This window comes from Pinus tabuliformis, chromosome 5_2 (assembly GCF_031772625.1).
Source record: "Pinus tabuliformis cultivar Carrire ecotype Pingquan chromosome 5_2, CPIR1, whole genome shotgun sequence".
Taxonomy (NCBI): domain Eukaryota; kingdom Viridiplantae; phylum Streptophyta; class Pinopsida; order Pinales; family Pinaceae; genus Pinus; species Pinus tabuliformis.
In genome coordinates, this window is record NC_142306.1 from 337160734 (window position 1) to 337188217 (window position 27484).

At 40.2% G+C, this 27484-nt stretch overlaps 1 protein-coding gene across 1 annotated transcript in view; it reads right to left on the reverse strand.

Moving 5' to 3' along the window:
- FTSH11 (FTSH protease 11) overlaps positions 1–27484 on the reverse strand; it is a 310557-nt gene that overhangs the window by 73893 nt on the left and 209180 nt on the right. Inside the window, exons 8-9 of the mRNA XM_089436336.1 lie at positions 20910–21035; positions 20670–20750 (exon numbers count right to left, since the gene is read on the reverse strand). Coding sequence (XP_089292462.1) covers positions 20670–20750; positions 20910–21035 — 207 coding nt within the window. The remainder of the gene's footprint in view (positions 1–20669; positions 20751–20909; positions 21036–27484) is intronic.

Here is a 27484-nt window from a genome sequence, read left to right on the forward strand (position 1 = left end):
GGAGCAGCAAGCCAAAATTTTCAGAGACTGGACAGTGCCTAGCCAGGCAATGCGAATTACTAGGAAACAGTTCAATTTACAGTTGTAGGTTGGAAGAAAATTTGATTTGCCCAAATTAGTGATTCCAGCAAGCGGAGGGAGCAGAAACAGCACAGATTTTCTCTAAGCGCATTCTTTGTTTGGACACAGAGGCTTTTGCAGCAGCATAATCAATGCCAGGTGGAAGAGAAAAACACACACAAAGGGAAAATATCTCCCAGGGGACCTCAAGTTTCAGAAATTCGATTTTCCGGTTGTAGATTGGCAGTAGATGAGCGCAGATTTCCTCACTCCATAAAGGAGCATGAATAGCAGAACCAACATCCAAGCAGAGGGAAAGAGGGAGTTTTCAACAGTTTCAGAGATGGCCACAGTAGGGCTCAGAGACCAGGGTAGGTTGGAGGGAGCCTCCAACTATGTCATCTGGAAGGCTAGGATGTCCTTCCTTTTGGATGAATATAGCCTCAAGACCTACACAGAGAATTTGGTAGCAATACCCCAGGATGTCGATCAGCTCAAGGAGTACAAGAGAGAAATGGCAAAGGCTAAGGGGGTGATCTTGGATGGAGTTCAAGACCATCTAGTTTCACATGTGGTAGAAAAAGGGACAACCAAGGAGATGTGGGATGCTCCTCCGAGCTATTTAAGAGTTCTTCCAAGCAACGGAAGATGTTTCTCCAAGAGAAGTTGAGAGGCATAAGGAAGCAGAAGGGCGAGAGCATAGATGCCTTCCTCACAAGACTTCAAGAAGTTTGAGATCCGCTAGCAGTCGTTGGGAAGCGCCACAACCCATAGAGTTCGTATGATTGGTACTGAACAGTGTCTCAGATGATTGGCAAGTATTTGTCCAGAGTATCTTGGGTAGACACACCTTGCCTAAGTGGGACAGGCTGTGGTTCGATCTACAACAGGAGGAGTTGAGGCGGGCTCCAGTTAAGAATACCATCAGTAACAGCAGCAACAAGGGACCGAAGAGTGAAGAGGAGAATGTGGCCTAGCATCAAAGGTCCCAGTCAAGGACAGGGGTAAAGGAAGAAGAAGAAGGACCTATCGAACTTCAAGTGCTTCAGGTGTGGCGAGTTTGGCCACTATAGCACTTAGTGTCCTCTCATGAAGAAGGAGAAGCAGGACCATGAAGCAACGTCTACGGAGATTGATAAATTGTCCTCCAGGCTAGAGGAAGACTTCGTGATGTTCGCAGCTATACCTCCAGGAGAGAAGTGGGGTGATCTAGAGTTGTAGTCCCAGAGCGATGCAGATATGGGCAGGGTCCATTGAGGTGTCCTCCTCATGGATCAACACCTTACTACAGGGGACCCACAATATTCAATAGCAAGATGGATCAGTGCCAGTTATGTAGTCAGATTCCAGAGTGACAGTTGCAGACTAGTTGTAGTCAGGAGTTGAGGAGCGTAGTCCAATGTGGGCAGCAGAGCAGGTGGCTCAGTAGTAGAGTTAGCAACAGCACAGATTCTTGGTGGACGGTGCAGAGGCTAGAGGTAGTCAAAACTCAGGAGACAGATGCATCATACTGAACACAGTTGATTCAGTATTTAGCGTGCTTGTCAGCTGCAGTGGTTACAGTTGCAACAACAATAGATGAGAGGGAGTTGTAGTGCTGATGCAAAGTTGTTTGAAGGCCTCCTTGATTGGGTGAACACTTTCCAAACCATAAATTCTCATTGACTCCATCTCTCCCAAAGGACAAGGCACTAATCCTCCATAGGTGATCACTTTCAAAGCTTATTTCTCTCACCTTCCCCTCTTTTTCTAGGCCTAGCCTCCATAGGTCACCTTTCTCACGATTTAGCCATCAAAAGACTTTGATATATTTTCCACAATTGCGTTGGTGTGTCCTCTAGAAGCCCTCCAAATTTCACGAAATTCCAACGATGGGATCTTGAGATATGCCAAACCCTAGCTCAAAGATCAATTATTGCCCTTGGTTTCCCATTGGCTAATGAGCTCATTAGGATAATAGCATCAAATCATCAAAAGAAGGTTCATTCTTTGATCCTCTTCCCTTCCCTAGTTAGGTCAAGCACACTCTCAGTTGATCAACTCCATATCCTTGACCTAATTTTAGGTCCACTTGGCCCTTTGTGGTCCCACAACTTGCTGATTCCAATTCCACAAAGATCACTTAGAAGCCAAGCATTCATAAGGCCTTTTGAGTCTAGGGGCTTATTTGACAAGATATATCCTCAAAACCTAACCTCAAGAGCCCTCTCAGCCCTTCCTAGAGAGCTTATCACCTTGATTTCCAAGCAAGAAAGCTATAGATTTGCGCCTCTCTTATGAATAAGCCTTAGGAATCACTCTTCATCCTCCATTGATCCATTCATATTGTGATTCCTCATATATCGGATTTGCTCCCATCGGTGAAAGTCTACAAATATCAAGGAGCCTTAGTTGAGGTGACAATGGGTTATCGCTACAATGTTTCCCTTGACCTAGTTGTTGCCCTTTATGATTCCCCACCTAGGACCCCTTCTAGTTTGAGCGGTAACATTTTTGGTGTCGTTGCCTGGGACATGAGATGTGTGTCTTGTTTGTCATGCCACATTATTGACATATCATTTTGGCGACTCCATTGGAAGAATGAAGACCTAGTTCTTCATTGAACCTCAAAGTCAATGCTTGTAGGGTGAAGCAAGCATTTGTTAAGGAAATTTTAGTTCGCCCTAGTGACTCCCATGATATCAATACATAAAGATTAATGGCTATTAAAAATCTTCATGAGTGAGTCCCTGCTTTGGATGTCACATGGGTCCCAAGATACACGAATGGCATGGATTGGAAGTTCATGCGAAATATGCCACAATTTGAGCGTGATCCATCAAAATAAATTCACCACATAGCAAAACTCATCAAGCATGTTTCCAAGGTAAATGTGCTTCATCTAGATAGCCTCATGGAATTATTTATCACCTTTATTGAATACAAGCACCAAGGTTGGCTTGACTCATGTGAGCTTGAAAGCATTTCATCTTTTACCAAGTTTATCAACAAATTCATAAAGTATAAGGGACCAAAATTCCAATCTAATGAAGTTTCTTGTGAAAGACTAGAGGCAGCCCTCCAAAGGGAAGGCCTCATTAGTCAAGATGAAGAAGTTGAAGAGCACGTTGAGAATCTAAGTGATGAGCAGGAAGATGAGTCCTCCTTGGGTCCACATGATGAAAAGGATGATTTTGAGAACACATGGTTTGGGGAGGATGAGTCTATGGAGAGTGAAGTTGAGGCTAACCTTACCTTTCTCAATGATATTACTCCTGATGACTCTCCTTTTGAGAACCTTAGAGAAGGTGATCCAGTTAACCCCTTAAAAGTAAATATTGGAAATTACATTCATATTGAAAAGGAGAAATGGGAAATCGTTGTTCCTTAATTTGATTGTGCTCCCATTTATCATACTGACAGAGAGGATGAGGTTGGGATTGGTCTTCCCTTTATTTATGATGACATATCTATCGATACCCTTGAGAAGGAGGATCATTATTTTCTTTTGCATGAAAGAGGGCAATTGGAAATAACTGATTCTCCTTTTTGGAAAAACCCTATCTTTGATATTGTTGAAGTTTCTAAGTTTACTTAGTTTAGAAACCCTTTATGCACTTTTTCTGATTTATTCCTACCTACTTGTTATTTTTCTTTAACAAGTTATTTACAAAGTAAATACTTAAAATAAACATTAGTGCATGCTCAACATATTACAAATCAGCAACTAAAAGAAACAAGAACAAACACACCACATGACACCATTATTTTTGGACCAATGTCCCCAGAAAAACCCAATGCGAGAAAATCGGTGCAGCTATCTAAGGGTTTTCTTATTAAACAATATCAGAGTACAATCTGGGTGTCGAAACTAGCCTACCCAACAAAGAATTTCTTTAGCAACTATACCTCACAGTTTGAGAGAAATCTTCTAGCTGAAACCCCGGAAAATCCTTCCGACAACTCCTCAACACTAAACTGTTCTGCAACCCCAGCGCCTGCCCAATCTGGACTGCATCGGCCCTTCTCTGTCTCACACTGGCCCTACATTAGCCTTTCTTGGCCTGCGTCAGCTCTGGGAGCCTCTGTGTCAACTACGCTAGCCCCTCTCGTGCTCTGCGTAGCACTTGGCTGCCTCTGCGTGGCGCTGCGTGAACCCTTGTTGGCTCTGTGTCACCCTCCTTGCCTGCTGCACTGCTCTCCTGGCACAATCTCTACCTTCTGTGTTTCTCTATACTCAATGCCCCTTAGCTGCTGTCCCAATCACTGATTCTATCTCTCTTAGCAAACCCCGCTCTAGAGAATAGAATGACTTATCACTCTGGTGTTCTCTCCAAGTGACCCTCAAGCCTCCTCTTATACTTTTCCTGTTGACATATTAACGGCCGAGATTAAGTCCCTAATCAATGGCTAAGATTAGATCTGGCTTGATCCATGTCTTTTGGACCACTCTAACACAGATTCATATTAATACACATTAATATTTTATTTTCCCTAAGTTTAGACTTAGGGACTCCATTAAAAATATTAATTATTTTAATATCTCCTGATTTGTTCAGAATCTGCCCAAACCCTTTCTAAGTATTGGAGATCTCATGTGCCCCAACCTCTCCACCAAAATTCGTGGCTAGAGCACATCCGATGCCACCCCAAATCAACAGATACTAATGATGAGCGAATTGCTAGGGCCCTTGCTCCTACTTGCCTTCCTTGTGATTCCGAGAGTATATCCAAATCACTTAAGCCTTTAGAATATGATTTTTAGGAAAAGAGCCTCATTAAATACAATATCTCACCTTCCCCATTGCCTTTCCTTCTTGTTCATCATTTTGAGTCATCCATAAGTGATTCCCTCACCCCTTGTCATATGATCTCAAGTGACCATTAGCCCTTTTCCCCTTTTGAGTATAGTGTCAAGGAAGAGCCCCTCATTGAATATACTTTATCTCCTTGGACACATTATTAGGATTATGATCACTCCATGACCTCCCCTCTCCAATGTGACCTTCACCTTGAGCAACCTATTTGTTGCAATCCTTCCTTCCCTCACCCCTCATAGAGCACATCAGTTTGAGATCTTCCATGTATTTATGTATATATGCAATTATGAATACCTCCGTAGTTAAGAGGGAGTGTTGAAGAATGTAGCCATTGTCGGTCTTCATAATTGTATTTGAGTCAAGAGGTAATATATTTATCAAAAGAAAGAAAAAGAAATTTATTTCTAAGAGAAAAATTATTTATTAACATGAGTTTTGTTAGTGTCGGTCATGATGCCCTCCATCAGTGATCAAAAAAACTCTTTGCATATGCATAAGTAGGTGTCTCATCAGTGTCAGTTTTGCATTCCGTTAGGTATGCCATAAAACTGATGGAGGAGCTGGTCCTTGTTCCCTTCTTGGCTTTGTTGGATCAGGTCATATCAGTTAATGAACTTGTGTCACGCTTGTTTTGTTTTGTCTTGAAGTCCAAAGTCTTAGGTCTAGGGTTTCGGTCAAATGTCATTGCAAGATCATGAGTCAGAGGTCCATGGGTCCCCAGCAAGCCGGAAGGAGGGAATGTAAATATGTTTCATGGATATTTTCATCAGGTACAGCTCATTTATACCTTGGATTTAAAAACCATGTTTTTAAAGCCAAGGTCATGTCAATTTTGCAAAAAAAAAAATAAGGAAATTTTCAAAATTCTTCAAAATGCCGGCAATAACCCTGGTCTCCTCACTAGAGTCCATCAGATGGTCAACCTGCAAAAAGAACGGAGTTAAAGCACTCAAAAACTCAAATTCAGGACAAAGCAAACTCAAAACAGTGTTAAAAGAGAATGTCAAAACAAAACATTAGAAAGTGGGTTTGGTAAGTAATTTTTTTCAAATTGGGCTTATAAAGAGTCAAATTCCCTCTAAAACACCCTCATTATGCATTTGAGAGCTTGCAAAAACGAGTGAGAGGTCAAAAGAGGCGATTTGCAGAAAGTTGGAGTCATTCTCAGGGGCGCGACCACTCAGGCTCAGTGCGCGACCAGTTGGGTGGGGCGCGACCACTCAGCGACCCCTCTGCAGTGTATTTTTCTAAAGGGCGCGACCACTCAGGCAAGGCACGACCACTCAGAGCAGGGGCGCGACCACTCAAGCTGTCTTCTACAGAACCACTCCAAATCGACTAAATTGCCCTCTTGCTTGCTCAACTGATCGAGGTAGGGTCTTCTAGTGCGTTTGAATGCTTGAAACATGAAATGATGGGCTTGCATATATATGTTTATCACCAAGAAATGTAAAGAGGAATGGATTTTAGTTATTGCTTGTTCATGTAGGCATTATGCTAGGGTTGGTGTTCTTTTTCAAGGTTTTAAACTCCCATTTATTCCCTCCATTGTTTCCCATTAAATTCACAATTGTTATGATATGTCTCTATCTTATGTCATTTGCAAAGAATGTTAAATTTCTCATCCCCAATACCTAAACCCTATCCCTCCCTCACATACATTCCCTAAACCCTAATGCCCTCCATCTAATCTACCCAAAACCCTAACATCCTTCACACAGCAAGGGTAACAAATAAACACAGCAAGAATAAAATGATGTGCAAAAAGAAAAAGGCAATATGATGGCAAAATGACAAAAAATAAAAGAAAGGCAATATGACTGTGCATAGTCATTGGAAAATAGAAGACACACTGTTGTTGCATATCCATAGCAAAAACAAGAAAAATGCAGCTGTGTATATGTATAAAATGGACATATTGCTGTAAATATTGTTTGCAAAAGAATATTGTTGTGTCTCCCCAAAACTAAGCCCTGTTTTCCTCTCTACCCCTTCCCTAAAATCCTGTTCAATTAAGATCCCTTTTCCCTTATGACAAGATGTAAAGGAAGCCTTGTTCCCCTATGACTAAATGTACATAAAATCCTTTGAAAAACACTGTTTACCTTATGATGTACATTGAAAAAACAAAAAACTCAAAGGAGCAAGCTATCTATGCTGTCCTATACTCCTGTTGCAAATGCATGTCCTTTCCCTTGATGACTATCATACGTATTTTCCCTAATAAAGTATTTCTTTGCAAATGATTTCCTAATGATGGAAGATGAGATGATATGTTTGACATTTTGTGAATTATCCCTTAAAAATCCCTGTTTTTACATATTTTCCCATTCCTTATTAAAAATCCCTCCCCTAACATTTCCCTTATGATTTTTTCCCCTTGAAAACAGCATACTTCTCAGCATTTTTGCAGGCAAGGGCAGCAGTTTACTTTATCTATTTTCTCCACTTTGCTCAAAAGCACCATGTCAACCACTGAAACCTATGAGCAAGGTGATGACCGGTCTTCTTCCACAGAGGTTGAGGTACAGCAGAGGCCTCGTAGGGGTGGCAAAGGTGGTCATCATAAGAGAGAAGAGCCCACATCTTTAGCAAAGTTACAGGCCTGCCCTTTGGCAGTGAATTGTTTCCGTTATATGTCATGTTTTCAGTTCTGTGAGAGGCTTGCCCAGATTCAGCACCACAGGGAGTTGGCCCGCTTATTTGTGTTGCACCTTCATGATGGGCAGGTCACTCTTGCAGGGGTGAATTTTGTGCTATCTCCGGAGGTGATTTCAGAGGCTACCGGGATACCAAATGTGGGTGAGGTGTGGCCCAAGCGCAAAATGCTGGATTATGTTTATTTTGAGCCATATGTCAGGCCAGCATTCATGAGTCACTTGTCAGGGGTCTTTCCTTTCAGATTCCTCCGGGGGGAGTATGCTCCGATCATGCGGCTTATCATGCGTTACTTCACATGCGAGGGAAGATTTTCACAGGTCTTCTCTTGTCACATTCGCTTGTTGATGCACTTTACCCGAGTGAGGATGATGAACATCCCGGTTTTCTTCTTCCAGGACATTCAGAGGATGGTGTCCGTGTTTCAGAGGCAGTCCCCAGCTTAGCAGTATAGGAGTTTGTGCCATCATGGTCTCATCCAGCTCATTGTTTCCCATCAGTTGAGTCAGCAGGGCATTCCATGGGCAGACTTCATTTCTCATGAGTTCTTTACAGTGCCACCACAGCCACACCCAGAGCCAGAGGTCATTTACGAGGAGGGAGGTCCATCTCACCAGCCCGAGATCATTGTTCCGAGACAGGTTGCTTCCTCACCTCAGGTCACCTACCAGAGAGGTCACAGGACCTTGTTTGCAGCAGCTCGACGAGTACTTTCTCCACAGCAGGTGGAAGGGGCCTTGCGTTCTCCATCAGCAGTACGGGAGGGCAAACAGCCCATGACAGAGGAGGAGAGAGATGGTGACACACAGGTTGACATCATTGATCTTGATGCTCGCTCCCCCACTTCAGATTTGCATGAGATCATCCGACAGAGAGAGGCGGAAAACCGCTTGTTGCAGCAAAAGCTCCAAATGGCTCAATGGACCATCACTTATCTAGAACAACGCACCAAACAATTAGAAGAGGAAAAAGAACTTGATGAGCTATGGAGGATCCGCAGTGATCGAACTTTGAACCGTAGGAGGCCCGGTGATCCATTGCCTGCTGACCGGGAGTCTTTGCTCATTCAGGAGAATGCTCGCTTGGAGAGGCTGTTGGAGAAGGCCAACCAGGACAAGAGGCTGTTACGGAACATGAAGAATCATTATTGGGCGAGGATGCATGTTTGCAAGGCAAAAATGAAGATATTCCAAAGGAAGTTGTCCGAGGCCCGCAAGAGGAAGAAGAAGACCAACCCACTCCGTATCTTGGCTGAGGCCTCTCTCACTCACCATGATACTCATTAGCATCCTCCTAGCAGCAAACCCAAGAAATTTTGAGAGTTTTGAGGCAGTTTTGGCATTTTTGGGAATTTTACAGGTTTTGGCCATCTGACTGGTCTCATCCCGCGCGCGACCAGTCATGGGGAAAGCTCAGAACGGGGAAAACTCTACATTTTTGGAATTGTCATGCAAAAATACACTTGCCTATGGATGGGTTTCAGATTTTATGAAGATTTGGGCTTCCAAAAGCTCAAAATACATGCAATTTTTTACTTTCTGCCCCTATTTTGAGTTGCAGAAAGCTGTCTTGGGAGAAATGACTTTTGAGGGGTCAAATCAACTGCAAATTCATAAATTCCAGTGGGGTTGGAAAGTAGACTCGCAGACCTTTCCAACGAGCTATCTTGCACCTGATTTGGACACCGGGAAGGCCCTCAAACAGAGATGTGAATGTGCGCGACCAGTCAGAGTGATGTGCGCGACCTGTCAGGGAAATTTCACTGTTTTGACCAGTTCGGCCAGCAAAACACTGTTTTTACTTTGGTTGACTTTTGAGGCATGTAAATGATGGATTTTTGTGTAATTTTCATAGCACTTTGACACATTTACTCTCCTTTGATACTTCTAGAAGTTTCTTTGATGTAAATAGTGAATATTTAATGTATGGATAGATTACCTAAGTTTTAGAGGCAAGTTGTTTTGACTGCCTATTATATAGTGCTCAGTTTAGAATTAGTTGAAACAGCTCCTAGGAAGCTGAGCTCGACCCCTAGAGGTGGGGAAAGGAGTTAGATCATCTATATTATGCCTTCTCTTGCTCATTTTCATGGTTGGACTCTTGAGGGAGAAGCTCCTATTGTATATTTTACTTGTATCTCTGCAATTTGAGGAAAAGGAAGACCAGGGTTTTGCAGACATCATTGGGATTCTTGTGGACTCTTGTGTTGATGGTGTGTTCTCTTATTGTAATTGTAAGTGTGTTTATGTGTTCCATCTCTTTCTTTACTGCAGCTTATTAAACAAATGAAGTGATAAAGTTTGAATTCATGCTTGCCATGCTCAGCTTTCAAATTTGTTTAATGTTTATGTTTTCCACTGTCTAGAGAGGATTCAAAGTCATTGTTTGCCCTCTTTAGCTTCTCTTTTTTCTTCCTTGATCATCCATCTCAGCTAAAGGCATCAGCACAAACTCCTACCTTGCCCCAAAGACCCACCTGCAGAAACTGTGTCAAATCCCCGCACCCTAAAACTGCAGATCCTCAATTTGCCACCAAAAAACCCCAAAAACCCCCAAATCAACCTTTTAATCAGTTTACTAGCCTAATATCAGTGTCACTGTATTGGTCATCTCTGTCCATTGAATATTTTACTGAGATTGACCGGAGAGAGCCTTCTCATACCCCGTAGGGCTAGCTACGAGGTGAAATGGTTTGATGTTGCCTTGAAGGTTTACCTTCCTCAGCCTAGGGTGAAATCTCAAGCGCTAACAAGTTTCATGCTTTATTATTTTCTTTTTAGGTCAAAGCCTCCATTGTAGGCTTGTAAGGTTTATGTCATGAGTCCTAGTCCTTGTCATCATGTAATAGACCCTTCTTGGGCTATGTTTATCAAGAAAAGAATTTATTTGACATACACAGAGTCAAATAAGCCTCCTCCACTAAGTCGGCCTCATCAAGAGAATTCAACCACTCAAAAGGACTATATATTGGCAGCTACTCGACCTCATTTGGAAGACAAGACAAACAAATTTGATCTGCAGTAGGCGAAGAAGAAAAAGGAGAGCAAAATACCTAAGGAGAAGAAGAAAACCCTAGCAAAGAAGGAGACACTTGTCAAGCAAAATGAAGCTGAATTTCTCTCTCTTCTGCCACACAAGCAAGTCTTTTGACTGTTGTTGGAGGGCCGAAATTTCAGATCTGCAGTAGGGTCGAAATTCCATGTCATAGATAGGTTAAAGCTAGTTGTCAAGAAGAGACTATTAAAGTTTGCATAATCACCATGGAAGGCCGAAGAAGGTCTTTTGGTCAAGTCTAAGGTCTTGGTTTGTCTCAATTTGATTTGTATATTCTAGTGGAAAAGTTTGACAGGGTTTCCCCTTCTTAGGGGCTTTAGCCCTGGCTGAATGCCTATATCTGGTGGCATTAATCTTCATGTCTTGATTTGATGATTTCTTGATGAGAAGAAGATAAAAGAAGAATATAAAGAAAGTTAATAAGAATACTAGAATATCACAAGTAATAGTCAACATAAGAAAATCTTTCTGCCTTTCTGATTTTCTAACATTATTAGCCTAGTTGAATGCTTCAAGCAAACCTTTAGGGCTTTTGCATTGTAAATTATCGTAAAATGTCTTGATTGGCCTCATATAAATTGAGGAAAGTCATTTTTATTGGATCATCATCACACACTCATCTCTCTTCTCTTGAGTGAGTATGCACTAGCTCTTTTCTTTTTCTTGTACACAATGGCTAAATAATCATGCAAATTCTCTTGGGGAGGATGTTATTCCATGAAGAAACTATCTTCTGGATTGGTGAAGTGATTTTTTCCATAATTGTGTAAGTTTAATCCTATCTTCTTCCATTTTCCGTGTTATTTTCTGAAACTAGGATTTATCTTGTGCCATATTAAAAAGAACAAAATCTTTCATCAACTCTTGTTTCTATGTGACTATGCAAAATTTGCATTCAAGAATCCATTAAAAGGAACTTGTTTTCATGCATCCTTTGATTTTAAATCTCCTATGAAACATGTTTCTAGGGTTTCTAAGAGAAGCAAATTAGGCTTCCAACCACTCTATCCAGGCCCTTACAACATTGATCTCACCCTAATTGACTCCATTTCCCAATTGAATAGACTTGTTGGTGTCTATTTGTGGTAGCATCGGATGTGCTCTAGCCATGAAAATTGGTGGAGAGGTTAAGGCACATAAGATCTCCAAAAACCAGAAATCATTTTGGGAAATTCCATCCGATTGAAGAGATATTAAAATAATTAATATTTTTAATGGAGTTCCCAAGTCTAAACTTAGGAAAATTAAAATATTAATGGGTATTAATATAAAACTGGGTGAAAAGGTTCTAAATTACGAGGATCAAGCCACATCTAATCTTAGTCGTTGATTAGGGACTTATTCTCAGTCGTTGAATATTCAACAAAAAAAGTATAAGAGGAGGCTTGAGGGTCAGTTGGAGATACACCAGCACATACTCAGTATCTCAAGGAAAATCGATTCTTAAAGAGAAAGAGATCGATTTCAGAGGGAGAGTTGCAGGGTGGAGGAAGAGGGGGGATTAGCAGCAGTCAGGGGAGCTCAGAAGAAGTGACGCAGGGACTCTGAGAGAGCGTAGAGGGAGACACAGATCAGTGAGACACAAGGATAACGTAGAGAGGGACCAAAGTTGCACAGAGCCACGCAAAATGACGCAGGGCTGACGCAATAGAGAAAGGAAGCTCTCCATGGTGTGAGAAAGTCTTGGAGAAAAGTCTCAAGTATTTTCTCCTAGTGTCTATTTTTCTGTAAAAGTGATTGTTGTTGAAGATTAATAAAAACCCTCCTCTGTTGCACCGGTTTTCCTGCATTGGGTTTTTCCGAGGACAATTGTCCAAAAATAATTGTGTTGATGTGATTGATTCTTGTGCATATAATTATTTCTGTATAATGGTGTGATATTTGCAGTAGAATTTATTTTAATATTTACTGAAGAGATTTCATAAATAACTTATTGGGAATAATAAGTAGGTGAAATAAATCAGTTGCTGCGGTAATAGAATTTCTCTATTTTCTTTATTTTTTGGTAACTAGGGTTAGCGTTTGGTTTAAAATTCCATTTAATAACATTCGTGTTCCTATATATTATTGTCCTTTAAGTGTAAATTGCATTCATTAATATTTGGAAGGTAAAATCTAACATGAATTCTCTGTTTTTACCCCAAACATAGGGCTAATGTATAGGGTTTATATTGTTGTCTTATGCATTTTCAACCATTAAAAACCTAAAGTAGACCTATCCCTTGCTTACTTTTTTAATAGCATTTAATCCTTTGTTGATCCTATCATTTAGAGGCCATTTCTTTGTTGTTATATGCTATTGCATGTTTTAAATCTGCATACCATAAAAACCCTGGCTTGTAACAATGTTTCTTTAGTTTATTGAAGAGTTGTAACTCTTCAGGTGGCCTTTAATTCTTTATGTTGCCCTTCTCGTATAACCAGTATATTTTTATCACCCTTGTACCCTTATTTATTGAAGACATTTCTAGGTGATTTATTTACAAGCTCCTTAGAGAACCATTTGGCTTGAACACTAGACATCTAACCTCTATGTTTTCCCAAGGAAGCCTCCCTTATGGGAATAACATTTGACCACTAAACAGCAAGAGAAATCCCAATGAGGTGACTCTGGTGACTAATCTCTTTGTTGCCATAAGACCTAGGTTGCGTAGTGAGACTTTGCACTAGGCCCTATAGATATTGCAATAACAAGGCCATGACCACTTGTTCTGCTAGGGTGCCACCATTCTTCACTTTCGTTTATACAATTTTTCCTCACAAGTCCATAGAATCTACTCCACTATTCTTGATAGATGATTGTATGGATGATTCTCAGCATATTATGATGAATCCTTCTTCTATACCTCTACCAAAAGCCATCCTCACCAACTTGAGGAACCATACCAATGTGAGAAATATGGTGTTCAAGGGGGGTACTATTTATTTGCTTCTTATTCAATATTAAACATGGATGTAGCTTGCAATTGCAACGGAATATCTTCACTGTATGGCCCCAATACAGATTAGTGGGCACGTTAAATGCAACAGTGTAATCTTCATTTTCAGCAACAGTTGACCTTCTATTTAGCTGAGTAATCATGAACTCACTCTCATTTGTATTTTGACAATGACCAACCTCAAGGAATTGGATGGTCACTTAAGGACCCTCCTGTTTTCAGCTATGACCAACCCTGTCTTGAGCTTGGTATCCACAAACCGACTCTCAATTGTATTTCATCATTTTTCTCTATAACCATCTGTTCATCTTATCAAGGGTTGTTGAGAAGGATGTAATCCGCACATTTGGCTACAGTCAACTGATAGTGTGTCATCAATAAATTTGTTTAGATATTTGTGTACTGATTTGTTATAATACCAGGTTGTGGTTATAGCTAACCTAGTCATTTCGATGTACGCTCATTGACCCCTCTTGGGAGTAGCAACCTACTTTAGTTGTGTTTAAATAGACCATGCCTCTCATTTGCATTTCATCATCGTGTGATCTTCTTGATCGTTCTTTAGCCTACAGTCACACATCATTCTTCTATACAGTAATGCATACCTAGGTGCACCTATATCCTTGTTGTATTAGAATATATCTCTATTTAGTAATGCTCAGTCTCTTAGATGTTTCTATTTTTATTCTTTTAGCAGTTTCTTAGATGAAACTGTTTGTTCTATATTCTACATAGAAACCTGATGTTTCTATTCTTGTAAATATCTTTGTATTATCATTGAGCTGTTTGCTCCATGAGAATTAATTCATTCAACATTCTTTTATGGTATCAGAGCACAGGGATTTTTTTTCGAAATAATTTTTCATAGTCTGAAAAATTCAGGAGTTCATTTCGAAACTGCTCTCAGGGTCTGTAGATTTCTTGATCAGCTATCCTCTTCATTTCTTTCTAAGGTCGAGCCCTCTGTAAGCCAGGCAGCCTTCACTGAGTCTTAGCTTCGGCTTTGCTCATTGTGATAAAAGCTTACAGTCGTCAATCTCGATACAGAAAGGGATTCTTCTCCTGCATTATCTTTATTATGAGGAATTAACTTTGTGGAGGTACTCGGGATCGTGAAATTTTCTTGAAATTAAATCCGGCATTTTGAAATCTGGGGGCAGCAGTCGATTTATCGGTTGAACAGGTTATCTGTTTTTGAAGTCTTGTTTTTTTTTTGTGGCCCGTGAAATCTCAGTATTCAACCCTAGTTCTCACGGTGAATCTGGTTATCTTCTTCAAAGCGTTTTTCTGTCACAATCGCACACATATCCGGTTATTCTCTTCGTGGGAGCGGGATTTTGTTTTTTGCTGACGAATCCGGTTATCTTCTTCAAAGTCGTGAAACCTGTGGATACACCTGCGGGTTATACATCTGTGGATCCAGCGTTTGATATTATCTCTGCGTGCTTCAAAACCGGTTATCTTCTTCACAGTCGTGGATACATCTGCGGGTTATACACCTGTAGATACAGCGTCTGCTATTATCTCTGCGTGCTTAAATTCTCACCTTGGTATGCTCAAAACCCATCCGTTTTCATGGTCAAACTATTTTAAAAATGCGTGGATGAATAAAACTTCATATATATATGCTGTTCGATCTTCGATTTAGAGCAAATCGCTTGTCGAGTTTTTATTCCGCGGCACTGTGGACGAGAAGCCATAAGACGTGGGAACATATTTCACACCCGTCTGCAATTTTTTTTGTCGCTGAGCCATCCTTGTTGAAATACAACTCCTTTGCCATAGCTCTTGTATTAAGTACATGCTCTCTGCTGCGTAATCTCAGAGTCTGTCAGACGTGGGTTCATATTTTGATTAAGAGCCGTAAACCGTGAAGACGTGAAGACGTAAAGACGTGGGTCTGAGACGTGAAGACGTGGGTCCATATGTTTTGTTGTTTTGTGAACCGTGAGAACCTAAAAATCATTGCTGATATATCGTAGAACTGAAAGACGTGAAGCTGTGAAGAGAACGTGGGTCCGTTTCAATCCATGTATTTAATTTAAAAAAAAAAAAAACAATCTTGTCTGCCGGCAGTTGTTTTCTAGTCAGCGAAATTTTTTCCATAGTGATCCTGACAGCCTCCATTTTCAACTCAGATTTGAAGAAAAACTATCTGTTTATAGTCTGGACATTGCAGCAGTCAGACTTGTGCTTACCTCAGGACAAATCTCAGAACTGGAATCTCACACTTGAACCTGTTACATCCATTAAAGTTCTGTCTTGTGGTATTTGCCTAAAGAAGGGTGCAGCTACAGCTGTATTGTTTTTTTTAGACAGGGAGAATTTTTTTTTTGCTGGGTAATTTTTTTCCCAGAACAAAATCTGTTTTGATTTACATCAAGATAAACAGGCAGCTACAGTTTTTTTGTGTATCAGTCTTCTGCATTTTCTTTAAGAAAATGGCCACGCTCACCAATCTGATGTTAGAAGGAAATCAACGCTTTAATGGCAGCAACTATAACATTTGGAAACAAAGAATGTTGACCATTTTTGAATACAGGCGTCTTGATCAGCTCATTTTGGGCAAAGAGCTTCGTCCCGGTACAGCTGGGACCGATCAAGATAAATTTGATGATCGAAATCGAGAGGCTGTTATGCTTCTCAAGCTCTCTGTCGCTGATGATCAGTTACCACAGATTCCTTCTGGCAAGACCGCTGCCGAAATCTGGCAACAGTTGAAAGAACTGCATGAGACATCTGACAAAAGCAGAGCATTTTTTCTCAAAAATCAGTTGTTCTCCATCATGATGGATGATCATATGTCTTTACAGGAACATCTCAACAAAATTAAAGACATTTGAGATCAGCTCGAAGCTATTGGTCGGACTATGGAGGAAGAAGATATGGTAGTCATTACTCTGAAAAGTCTACCGAAATCGTATGAACACTTCATCGAAACTCTCAACATTACCACCACAAATGTTGATCTGAAGTTTCCAGATTTATGTACCAAACTTCTGCAGCAAGATAGGTGGAAACAGCAGTTTGGTAGTGGTACTTCATCAGTATCCTCGGAAAATGCATTTGCTGCAAAATATCAGTCTTCTCAGTCTTTTCAGCAGAAAGGCTCATCTCATTCTTTTGATCCTGCCAGGAAGAAAAGTGTACAGTGTAATTACTGTCACAAGTTCGGTCACATGAAGAAAGATTGCCGGCAGAGGATTGCTTCTGAACAAAAGAAACAGGGAGGGCCACATCAGACAGCAAATGTTGCAGAACATTCCGAGCAGACAGATTCTGCCTTTTACGCTTTTATGGCTAAAAGGTCTTCAAAACATGTTCCTTCCTCTGCATGGTACATTGATTCTGGTGCATCACGCCACTTCTCTCACAGGCGTGACTGGTTTATTGACTTCTCACCTTTCAGTGATTCAGTGGTATTTGGTGGAGGAGAAAAGTACAATGTTCCTGGCAGGGGTACAGTTCAAATTCAGTCTGGTGGACGAACGCTCATATTTCTCAATGTATACTATGTTCCTGGTATGGAGATTAATCTGCTCTCTGTCAGTCAGATTATGAGGAATTCTCCTCAGCTTGATGTTGTGTTCAGTGCACACAAGTGTTCCATCATTGACAGGGAGACCAGTCTAACAGTTGCTACTGGCCTAGAGGACCATGGTCTATACAGGCTACTTGACACCGGTGACTTTCCAGAAGTGGCTCTAGCAGCACGTGTCTCTCCCATCAGTACTCTATGGCATCAGCGATATGGGCATCTCAATATGCAGTATCTCTCTCAGCTCTCTCGGGAGGGACTTGTGTCAGGATTACCTGATATTCAGACTCAGCAGTTGGGGGTATGCAGCGCCTGTCAAGCAGGAAAGCAACATCGGTCTTCATTCCAAAATGGAGAATCTTGGCGCGCATCCCAGGTACTTCAGTTACTTCATGCTGATATTTGTGGTCCTATGAATACAGCTTCTATCACTGCTTGCAAATACTTTTTACTTATTGTAGATGACTTCAGTCGAAAGATGTGGGTGTATTTTTTAAAAAATAAATCTGATGCTCTTAGTACCTTTCAGAAGTTTAAAACTTTAGTTGAAAACGAATCTGGTTGTAATATCATGACCCTTAGGACCGACAATGGGGGGGAATTTTGTTCCTCAGCTTTTGCCAACTTCTGTGATATTCATGGCATCAAACGTCAATTAACCACACCTTACACTCCCCAGCAGAACAGTGTTGTCGAGCGTCGCAACCGCACGGTTGTTGAAATGGCTCGTTCCATGTTACAACACCGGAGTGTTCCAAACAAATTATGGGCTGAAGCAGTATTTACTGCTGTTTACCTTCTTAACAGATCCCCTACTCAGGCTGTTAAAGGGAAGACTCCTGAAGAAGTGTGGTCTGGTCGTAAGCCTAAGATCAGTCATCTCAAAGTTTTTGGCTCAGTTGCATATGTTTGGATTCCATCTGCTAAGCGATCTAAGTTGGATTCCAAAAGTCAGAAACTCATGATGACAGGTTACAGTGATCATCACAAGGCTTATAGGCTGATAGATATAGCCACTGGTCGACTTAGCTTCAGTCGAGATGTAGTATTTGATGAAGACAGAGGATTTTTTCAGTCTTCTTCTTCTGAGCAGCGCTTTGAGGATCCGCCTCACAGTGTTCTTCTTCCAGTCAGTCCATCTGATGGGAGGGATGATGTAGCATCAGGATTTGATACTACTCTATCTGAGCTTCCTCCAGAAGCTAATCCCCCTCTTGCTGTTCCTATTGCTCTTGAGCCTGCTTCTCTTCCTCCTGATATTGGTTCCTCTAATCCTGATATTGGTTCTTCTTCTCTTCGGCCTAAATGGTGGGCTAAAACCATAGGTGATCTCCGGGATGATGAGCTCCTTGAAGGTAGAACTTCTAGGCATAAGAACAGACAACAGTCTACAGTCAATTTTGCTCTTATGGCTAACCTTCACAGTACTTTTGAGCCTCAAACATATTCAGAGGCTAACGGTACATCTGAGTGGGAACAGGCTATGGAAGCAGAATTTCAGAGTCTTCAGAAGAATCACACATGGACACTTTCTGATCTTCCTGCAGACAAAAAACCCATAGGCTGCAAATGGGTGTATAAAGTCAAATACAAAGCTGATGGAACCTTAGACAAGTATAAAGCTCGGCTTGTGGCTCGAGGATTTTCACAGAAGGAAGGCATCGACTATGAGGAGACTTTTGCTCCTACAGCCAAGATGAGTACCATACGGCTTGTTCTTGCCCTAGCAGCTCAGTTCAATTGGAAAGTTCATCAGATGGATGTAAAAAGTGCTTTCCTAAATGGTGATCTCCAAGAAGAAGTCTACATGACGCAGCCTCCAGGATTCAAGGTTGCTGGTCAAGAACAGAAAGTGTGTCGGTTAGTTAAAGCAATCTATGGATTGAAACAAGCTCCTCGGGCTTGGTACATGAAAATTGATCAGTATCTGACAGATCAGGGTTTTCAGCGGAGTCCATCTGATGCAAACCTGTATATCAAGCATACTGGTGATGATATCTTGTTTGTAGTTGTCTATGTGGATGATCTTATCATTACTGCCAGCTCTGCACATTTGATCCATGGGATCAAACAAGATCTATGCAGAACTTTTGAGATGACAGACTTGGGACTTCTTCATTACTGTCTGGGGGTTGAAGTGTGGCAGACTGAAAATCAGATCTTTCTTTCTCAGTCCAAGTATGCCAAAAATCTTGTGGAAAGGTTCAGAATGCAGGATTGCAAACCGGCCACGACTCCTATGGAACCAGGGCTCAAACTTTCAGCACAGTCATCATCTCCTCTTGTGGATGAAACTTTATTCAGGCAATTAGTGGGCAGTCTCATCTATCTTACTGCTACCAGACCTGACATCAGTTTTGCAGTAAGCTACATTTCTCGCTTTATGTCAGCTCCTAAAGCTGATCATTGGATAGCAGCAAAGCGGGTGCTACGATATGTGCGTGGTACTTCTGATTATGGCCTCTTATATACTCGCAGCTCCAATCCTATTCTCAGTGGCTACACTGACTCTGACTGGGCCGGTTCGGTTGATGACCGTAAATCTACAGCTGGGTATGTGTTTAGTCTAGGATCTGGAGCTGTTACTTGGACTAGTAAGAAGCAACAGGTAGTGGCTCTCTCCTCAACAGAAGCAGAGTATCGGGGAGCAGTTAAGGCAGCTTGTGAGGCAGTTTGGCTTCGTCGTATGCTTGCAGATATGCATGTTTTTCAGACAGAGCCTACTTCTTTGTTTTGTGATAATCAGGGAGTGCTCAAACTTGCCAAGAATCCAGTCTTTCATGAACGAACAAAGCATGTGGAAACTCACTGCCACTACATTCGACAGCTGGTTGAAGACGGCTCAGTTCAGTTGCACTATGTTCCCACAACAGAGCAGCCCGCCGATATTTTCACCAAGCCTCTTGGTCCTGATAAATTTGTAAAATTTCGCGGGTCTATTGGTGTTGTAAATAGATTGAGCATTAAGGGAGGGTATTAGAATATATCTCTATTTAGTAATGCTCAGTCTCTTAGATGTTTCTATTTTTATTCTTTTAGCAGTTTCTTAGATGAAACTGTTTGTTCTATATTCTACATAGAAACCTGATGTTTCTATTCTTGTAAATATCTTTGTATTATCATTGAGCTGTTTGCTCCATGAGAATTAATTCATTCAACATTCTTTTATGTTGTTCACTTATACTTGGGGATTTTTCCACTCTTGCTTGTGCATGGGTATATTTCTCTATTAGGAACTTTTTAGGGTTAATTTCTCTAACTAGGGTCTTGCTATATTCGATGATTTAGCTTCAAGCCTTGTGCTTCCCTAGTGTTGTTTACTCCTTGTTCATTGCAGGATTTTGGGTTTGTTTCAGTTCCATTCGATTCCCCTGCTGTCACTTATGAATTTCAACATATCCCAGCAAGAAATAATGAGCTGAATTATGCACAAAATCGTCCCTAAAAATATGCCAATAGTATCAGGGTTTATAACTCCCTAAACATTCCAGTGACAAAAAAACAATGCATTTTCTGACAATTTCATTGAACATAATCACAAATTACATGGAGAAATAACTGCATAATTCCAGACAAAGCAATTAAAAATGAAAGATAAATGAATATGCTAAGAGAACTCACATGTCTGTCAAATCTTCCAGGCCTTGTCAGAGCCGGATCTAGCACATCAGGCAGATTTGTTGCAGCCACCAAAATAATGCCCTAAAGCATGAACTTATAGACTAAGAATATATGAAGAAAACCAATAATAGTGACACATAATAGAATGGTTCCTACAGAACATTAAAATAAGAAAACCAACTATAACCAATACAGAAAGTCATCCCTAGAAATTCTGATTTTGTTACTGGTGATTGCTACCTCATTTTGCTCAAAGCCATCCATTTCAACAAGTAGCTGATGGAGAGTTTTTTTTGTATGACCTTCCCATTGTTTTCGAGTAGAGCCAACAGCATCAATTTCATCAATGAATATGATACAAGGTGCCTGCAAGAGAGTCTCGTCATTTTGCTAGAAGACAAATGTTGCCTAAAAACTTTTCAACAATGCATAATTACCTTGTTAAGTCAACAGGAATGTCTCTCCAGTCAAATAAACCAGAAGGTAGGGTGTATTGTGTGGTGGCATAAATCAAGAAGGAAGATCAAATAAAACAGGGGAACCAATTTAATGCATAATGGAATCCAAATCAGCAGGATGCCATCCAACATAATCTTTAATTAGAAGCCAACTTTTCTTCAACAATGATCATTTACTACTATGTAGCATCAGTTTCCATGGGGAGGAGAAGCAAGTTTCGAGGACGGATGGGAGTTCCTTCCAAAATTCAGGGGGAGACAAAAAAATTAGTAACAGATTTTAAAAATTATCAAAAATAGGGAATTTTAAAAATAACACATGATACATTATACAATATTATTTATGATCCCATAAATAATAATAATATTAAAAATGGCATGGGCAATTCATTATGTATGTTAATTAATATTCCCTGATGTTATAGATAGCCTAAATAAATCAAATTATCATTTAGATGAGGATGACCAACTCCAAAGAGCACATCCCTTCATTGCAGGAACTTCATATGTATATTTATACATATATTGGAACACCTTTATTATCATAACATATATAATACACTATATATGTGTGTGTGTCAGAAATATTTTTCTATAAATTGTAGCACATTAAATTGTACACTGCAGTGGTAACAAAGCCACACCTAGCCCCCAGTCTGCAGGTGCTCTCAACAAAACCCTCATCATCAAGATTCATGGGAATTTGTGCATGCATATCCAAAATTCCTCCCAACCATCATCTAATTCCTCCCGTTGTACAGCCAGTGCACAAGCATTATGCAACCACCATCTCATCTAACCCATTCCAATGATAAGGCTTCATTGATCACTGACTATAACAGTCATGTTGCCAGAACGATGTCACACCAACTGCACGAGAGAAGCTCAACCTAAACACAGCCACATACCGTAATTGCCAGAATTAAATCCATGGGGACTCTGAATTGTGTCAGGTCTACCAAAAATAGTAGTTAATACAGAACAAAATACCACAGTGAAAAAAATCAACCACAGATTCCATGAGAAATGGAATGAATAAATTAATTATTAAAGTGAGGGATGAAGATAGAGTGAAAATGGAATGCTAGAATTGGCAACTAGGGCCAAATTCCACCTTGGGATAGCTCTCTTGATGGAGATGATGATTGCATTAGATTCCTCTTTTCGAGAGGACCAAGATTGATATAAAGATCATCTCATTTGGACAAGCAGAAGTATGATTTTGAATTTATGTCCACTCATGTACAATTTGTTCAGGTCGGCCACATCATCATGTAGGCTCATGAAGCCCAATAGACATGACTCTTCACCCTCATCGACTTGTATAAATACAAGTGTCCTCCCACCTCATTTGGCATCTTCATCTCTCACACATTCTCTCTCCTGAGTCCTTCCCCCATTGGTTCACACATAATTGGGCATTCTCTCTCCCACGTGTGGCACAAGGAGGATGAAATTACAGGACAGAATTGCAGCGCTGAAAATCACAGAAATTCTGCAGTTTGACCAGCGTTGACGTGACCTTCCAAGCATCATTTGACTTCAATTTTTTGGGGTTATTTCTGTCTCAGCAGGCTGCATCTTTTGGCACAGAAATCAAGGCATTCTGTGCAATTTGACCGCAGACAAATATTGCAGGTTGACTGCAGATTTCAGACAGCAGTTTGACCATGTTTGACCATTGACTTTATCACTGTTTTGGGCTGACTTTGACCTCCTGATCAGGCCAAATTTGACTGGGGAAAACCAAGCTGTTTTGAGGACATTCTATTGCTGCTTTGACCAGCGTTGACTTTTCTGGTTAGGGCTGAAGTTTGACTGCAGATATTTACAGGGCTGTTTTGACTTTGAATTGCGCAAGTCAATTTGACTTTTGAACTCTCTCTCTGCTGAACATTTGATATAATAATAAGAAAATTAGATCAAAGGGTTTTCCCCACATTGGGGTTTCTCCCTGAGATCTGCCAAATCTGGTGTCCTCTTGTCTTGGCTTGTCTTCTGCATTTTGTTCCATGTTCTATTTGTTTTCACTGTCAATGTGATTATTGTGATTGCTATTGGAAATTGGAAAGTGTTATTGGGCTGCTAAGGAACATTGAAGTTATTGTAATACTAATAAGCATAGAACGTACCATTGTTAACTAAAATTAACATGGTATCAGAGCACAAGTGAAGACAAAGCTCAAGCAAGAGAGAGAAAAACAATCACTAAGGAAAGTTGTTAGACGAGAATCTTGGTCTCGCTTCAATGGATTCTACATCCTACTCCAAATCTGAGGATAAGCTCGAGGACAAATCTGACTATCATGCATGGAAGATGACTTTGGACCTGACTTTGGAAGAGCATGGTACTATGTAAAGGGAAGAGTGGTGGAGCCTCCTTCAAATGCACCTGCTGCAAAAAAAAGTACAAGAAAGGTGAGGTCAATGCTAAGAGAATTATCATAGACTCCATTCAAAAGAATTTGGCTGCCTATATTTCTGATTTGGAAACATCTAAGGAGATGTGTGACAAGTTGGTTGGGATGTTCAAAATGAACAATGCAAATCGAATCCTCTTTCTCAAGAACAAGTTGAAGGAAATCAAAATGGACAAAGGGGAGTCTATCCAATCCTGCTTCATGAGGATCACACAAATCAAGAATGACCTTCTATCTATTGGAGAAGTTGTTGCCGATAAGGACCTCACTCTCACTGCAATTGGAGGCCTAGGATGGGTTTAACACTACCATCCTCAACAATGACATGATTCCTGGTTTCGATGAATTATTGGCTAGATGCACTCACGAAGAAACAAGGATGATGGAAAGAGAAAAGCCTTCAAATGAAAATGATCCTACTACTTTCTTTGCTCATGCTAAAAGGAAGAACAATGTTGGTCCAAGGAAACATTGTCAACGATTCAAGCAGGGATTCAAAGAAGAAAGAAAATGAAGGTGCTACAATTGCAACAAGTTTGGCCACTATGCTAGAGAATGTCCTCACAAAAAGGATACTCCAAGGGATGATGACAACCACAACCACAACAATTACAAAGGCAATGGCAATCAAAGGAACAACAAGTTCAACAATAAAGGAAAGAGGAATGCTCCCGCTGCTCCATATGGAAATGGTCAACCTCCCAAAAGATCAAGAAATTCTAGGTATGAGGAAAGTAATGTTGCACAAAAACAAAATAAATTTTATCTTATTTCCGCTTTATCTACTATCTCTCCTCCGAATACGTTGGATCATTGGTTAATAGATAGTGGAGCCTCAAGGCACTTCACTAAGTACAAAGAGGCCCTCTCAAATTTGATTGACAAGAAGACTAATTTGGCGATCATACTTGGAGATAATGCCACCTATCCTGTAAAAGGCATAGGTATTGCCACTCTTCACTTGAATCAAGGTCAAACCATCCATCTACAAGAAGTATTGTATGTGCCTGATTTGAAGAAGAACTTGGTATTTATTTATGTGATGGAAGATAAAGGCTTCAAGGTAGCATTCATTGATGGAAAGGTACGTATTTGGCAAAGAAACCCTAAAGATGCATTTACACTTGGATTTAGGGTTGATGGTCTTTATCAAGTTGGAGGAAGTCCTTTGGGAGCCATGTCTTGTGATACTTCTCTTCAATCTAAATTATGGCATCAGAGATTTTCCCACCTTCATTACAAAGCCTTAACTAGGGTAAGGAATATGGTCACAGGTATGCCCGAATTCAACATGAATCATGAAGGAGTTTGTCAGGGTTGTGCAGTTGGGAAACTTACAAGGGGACCATTCCCTTCAAGTGAAAGCCAAACTTCTGATATTCTTCAAATGGTCTATTCTGACCTATCTGCCATGTTGCCCGTAACATCATTGGGAGGATACTTATATTATGCTATCTTTGTGGATGACTTTTTTTGCAAAACATGGATCTATTTCTTGAAGAAGGATGAAGTGTCAAATGGTTTTGTTCTTTCAAAGCTTTGGTGGAGAATCAAACAAGGAAGAAGATCAAAAGGGTTGTCAAATGAAAAGGCTTGGCCTTGTTGAAAAAAAATTCTATAGGAACCCCTAACTCTCTCAATAATATCCAGTCAACAACAAAAATGACCAGGGGAGAAGCGTCTTCTACAAATTTTTGAGCTCAACAACCCTTCAATAAAATAATAATATCCTTAGTTAAAACCCTAGAAAAGCATAAAAAATCATTTTCCACTGACTAACTAAGGTGGGTCAAGTCAACAATACATAAAATAGGAGGTGGTTATACCACATATGCAAATCTCCAATGATAAGTATCCATGAAAGTTGTGTATATCCATCAAAGGGAGGAACAAAATGTAAAAGATCCAACATCTATCCTCCAAGCATGAATAAGGATGAAACGACTCTCCCCTAGTGTGGACAACTCCCTTAAAATGGTGGAAGGATGAATTCAATGACTAAGTAAAAACCTCTAGGTGTGCCATGTGTGGCTAATGGTGAGACATCCCATCAAAATAGTGATAAAATAATCCATGTGTGATGCCCAATGTTTAACCACCCCTATAAAAAGGTGCCAATAGTCATATCCCATTGAGGGGTCAAACACCCCACAAAACATAGATCCACATGAAAGGAAAGGGAACAATCTCATGAAGAAAGGGGATGGATCCATGAACTCTAACAAAATCTCAATGAAATATGATATACGCATCAACATGTGTGCTAAGAGAGTGAGCACTCCGCATAGCTTGATAAGTCATCCTTTAACAAACCAAAATAAAAGTGCAAAAGCCCTCAAAAAGGTTAAGCACTCCAAGGTACGCCTCGCAATCATCTAGATATATAAAAATATTTAGAAAAGGGAGCGTGCTCCACATGAAGGTGTGTCTCATGGTTTCCATGTGTCAACAACATGCCAAATAAGACCAAAGTGCTAGGGAACTCATAACCTATGCCACAATGTACATACATAAACAAATCCATGTTTACGAATAAAGGAGAAATGTGCTCTAGGTATATGACCTTTATAACAACATAGCAAAACTTTAACAAAGCGGTAGAGTAGAAAAACATAAGGGACTCTAAAGCCATCTGTCCCAATAGAGTCATCCCAAGACTCCCGCACACCCACCTTGAACATAAAAGATCACAATGAGAAGCTTAGAATAAGCCATAAGGGTGGGACAAGCCTTGAAATCAAACCTAGAGGACACACCATGACCAACTAATAGGGTGTAGAGAAGCATCTAATTATTTACCATTTAATATTGGTTTTATCTTCTTCGAGAGGGCATTTGTTCCTAATCCTTAGTACCTCAACTAATAGAATCTTTTATCGTTATTGCATAGTCTAATTAGTTGTTCACTAGTAGTGGACGTCAATAAAATAATTATTTCTTTCTTTTAATGCACATTAATATAAGCTCACAGTGATACTAGATATTTGTATTTCTTTTATTTTCATATATGGCCTTTTATTTCCATAGCTCAAAGATGCCTAGGCATTTTCTAGAGGAATTGTAAACAGCATTGGATAGTCCCCTTAACAATAATATAATTTCGTGAGAAAAAACAATGAAAATTCATACTTTATTGGAGAAACCTCCCAACAAGGTGAAAAATCATCTTCCAACCTTTGCTCTACATTGTGGTAAAAGTTATCTGAGGGATCAAGTAATATTTAGCACGACCATATAATGCTTGGGCACTTATGCAATTAGCCAATGTCTCACACAACCAACATAATATTGGTAATGCCATGTAGAACACTTACATGTCCATGGAAAAAGACAACTCCTAATAGTTGTTATTTCATCACAAATGATTCTTCCCTGGAGACACATAATTTGCACTGAAGAAATGGATGCCAACAATGGAAAATTTTCATCCATTTCTTGGCATAAGCATCATCGAGAAGGTTGTATGGATGGTATACATTTACAGCAAGAGTTTTTGTACCAAGGTACTTACATGAAGCATGCCTCAAAATAGTAGATAATAGTCACATCACTCAACTTACTTGTCCTCTTTTCAGCTTTAATATGCATGCAAAATGCCTTAAACAACATTGTATCGGTTTCTAATAATATCCATCGCACTATCAATACAGGTGCCACTATTAGGGTTTTCTTCTTGGATATGTAAATTGCAATGTTGTGAAAAGCGCGAGCGGGATTAAATCGGCGCCGGGAATAAAGCGGAAAAAAGCGGGAAAAAAGCGTTTGGTACAAAAATATTCATTTTTTTTTTCATTTTTTTTCAATTTTTTTAATATCTAAACCATCTACAACATAAAATAAATACATTGACACATAAATATGATAAAAAAACTAATATATAAGATGTTTAATATCATTTCTAGCGCTAAAATCACACATAACATTGAATCATGTCCTG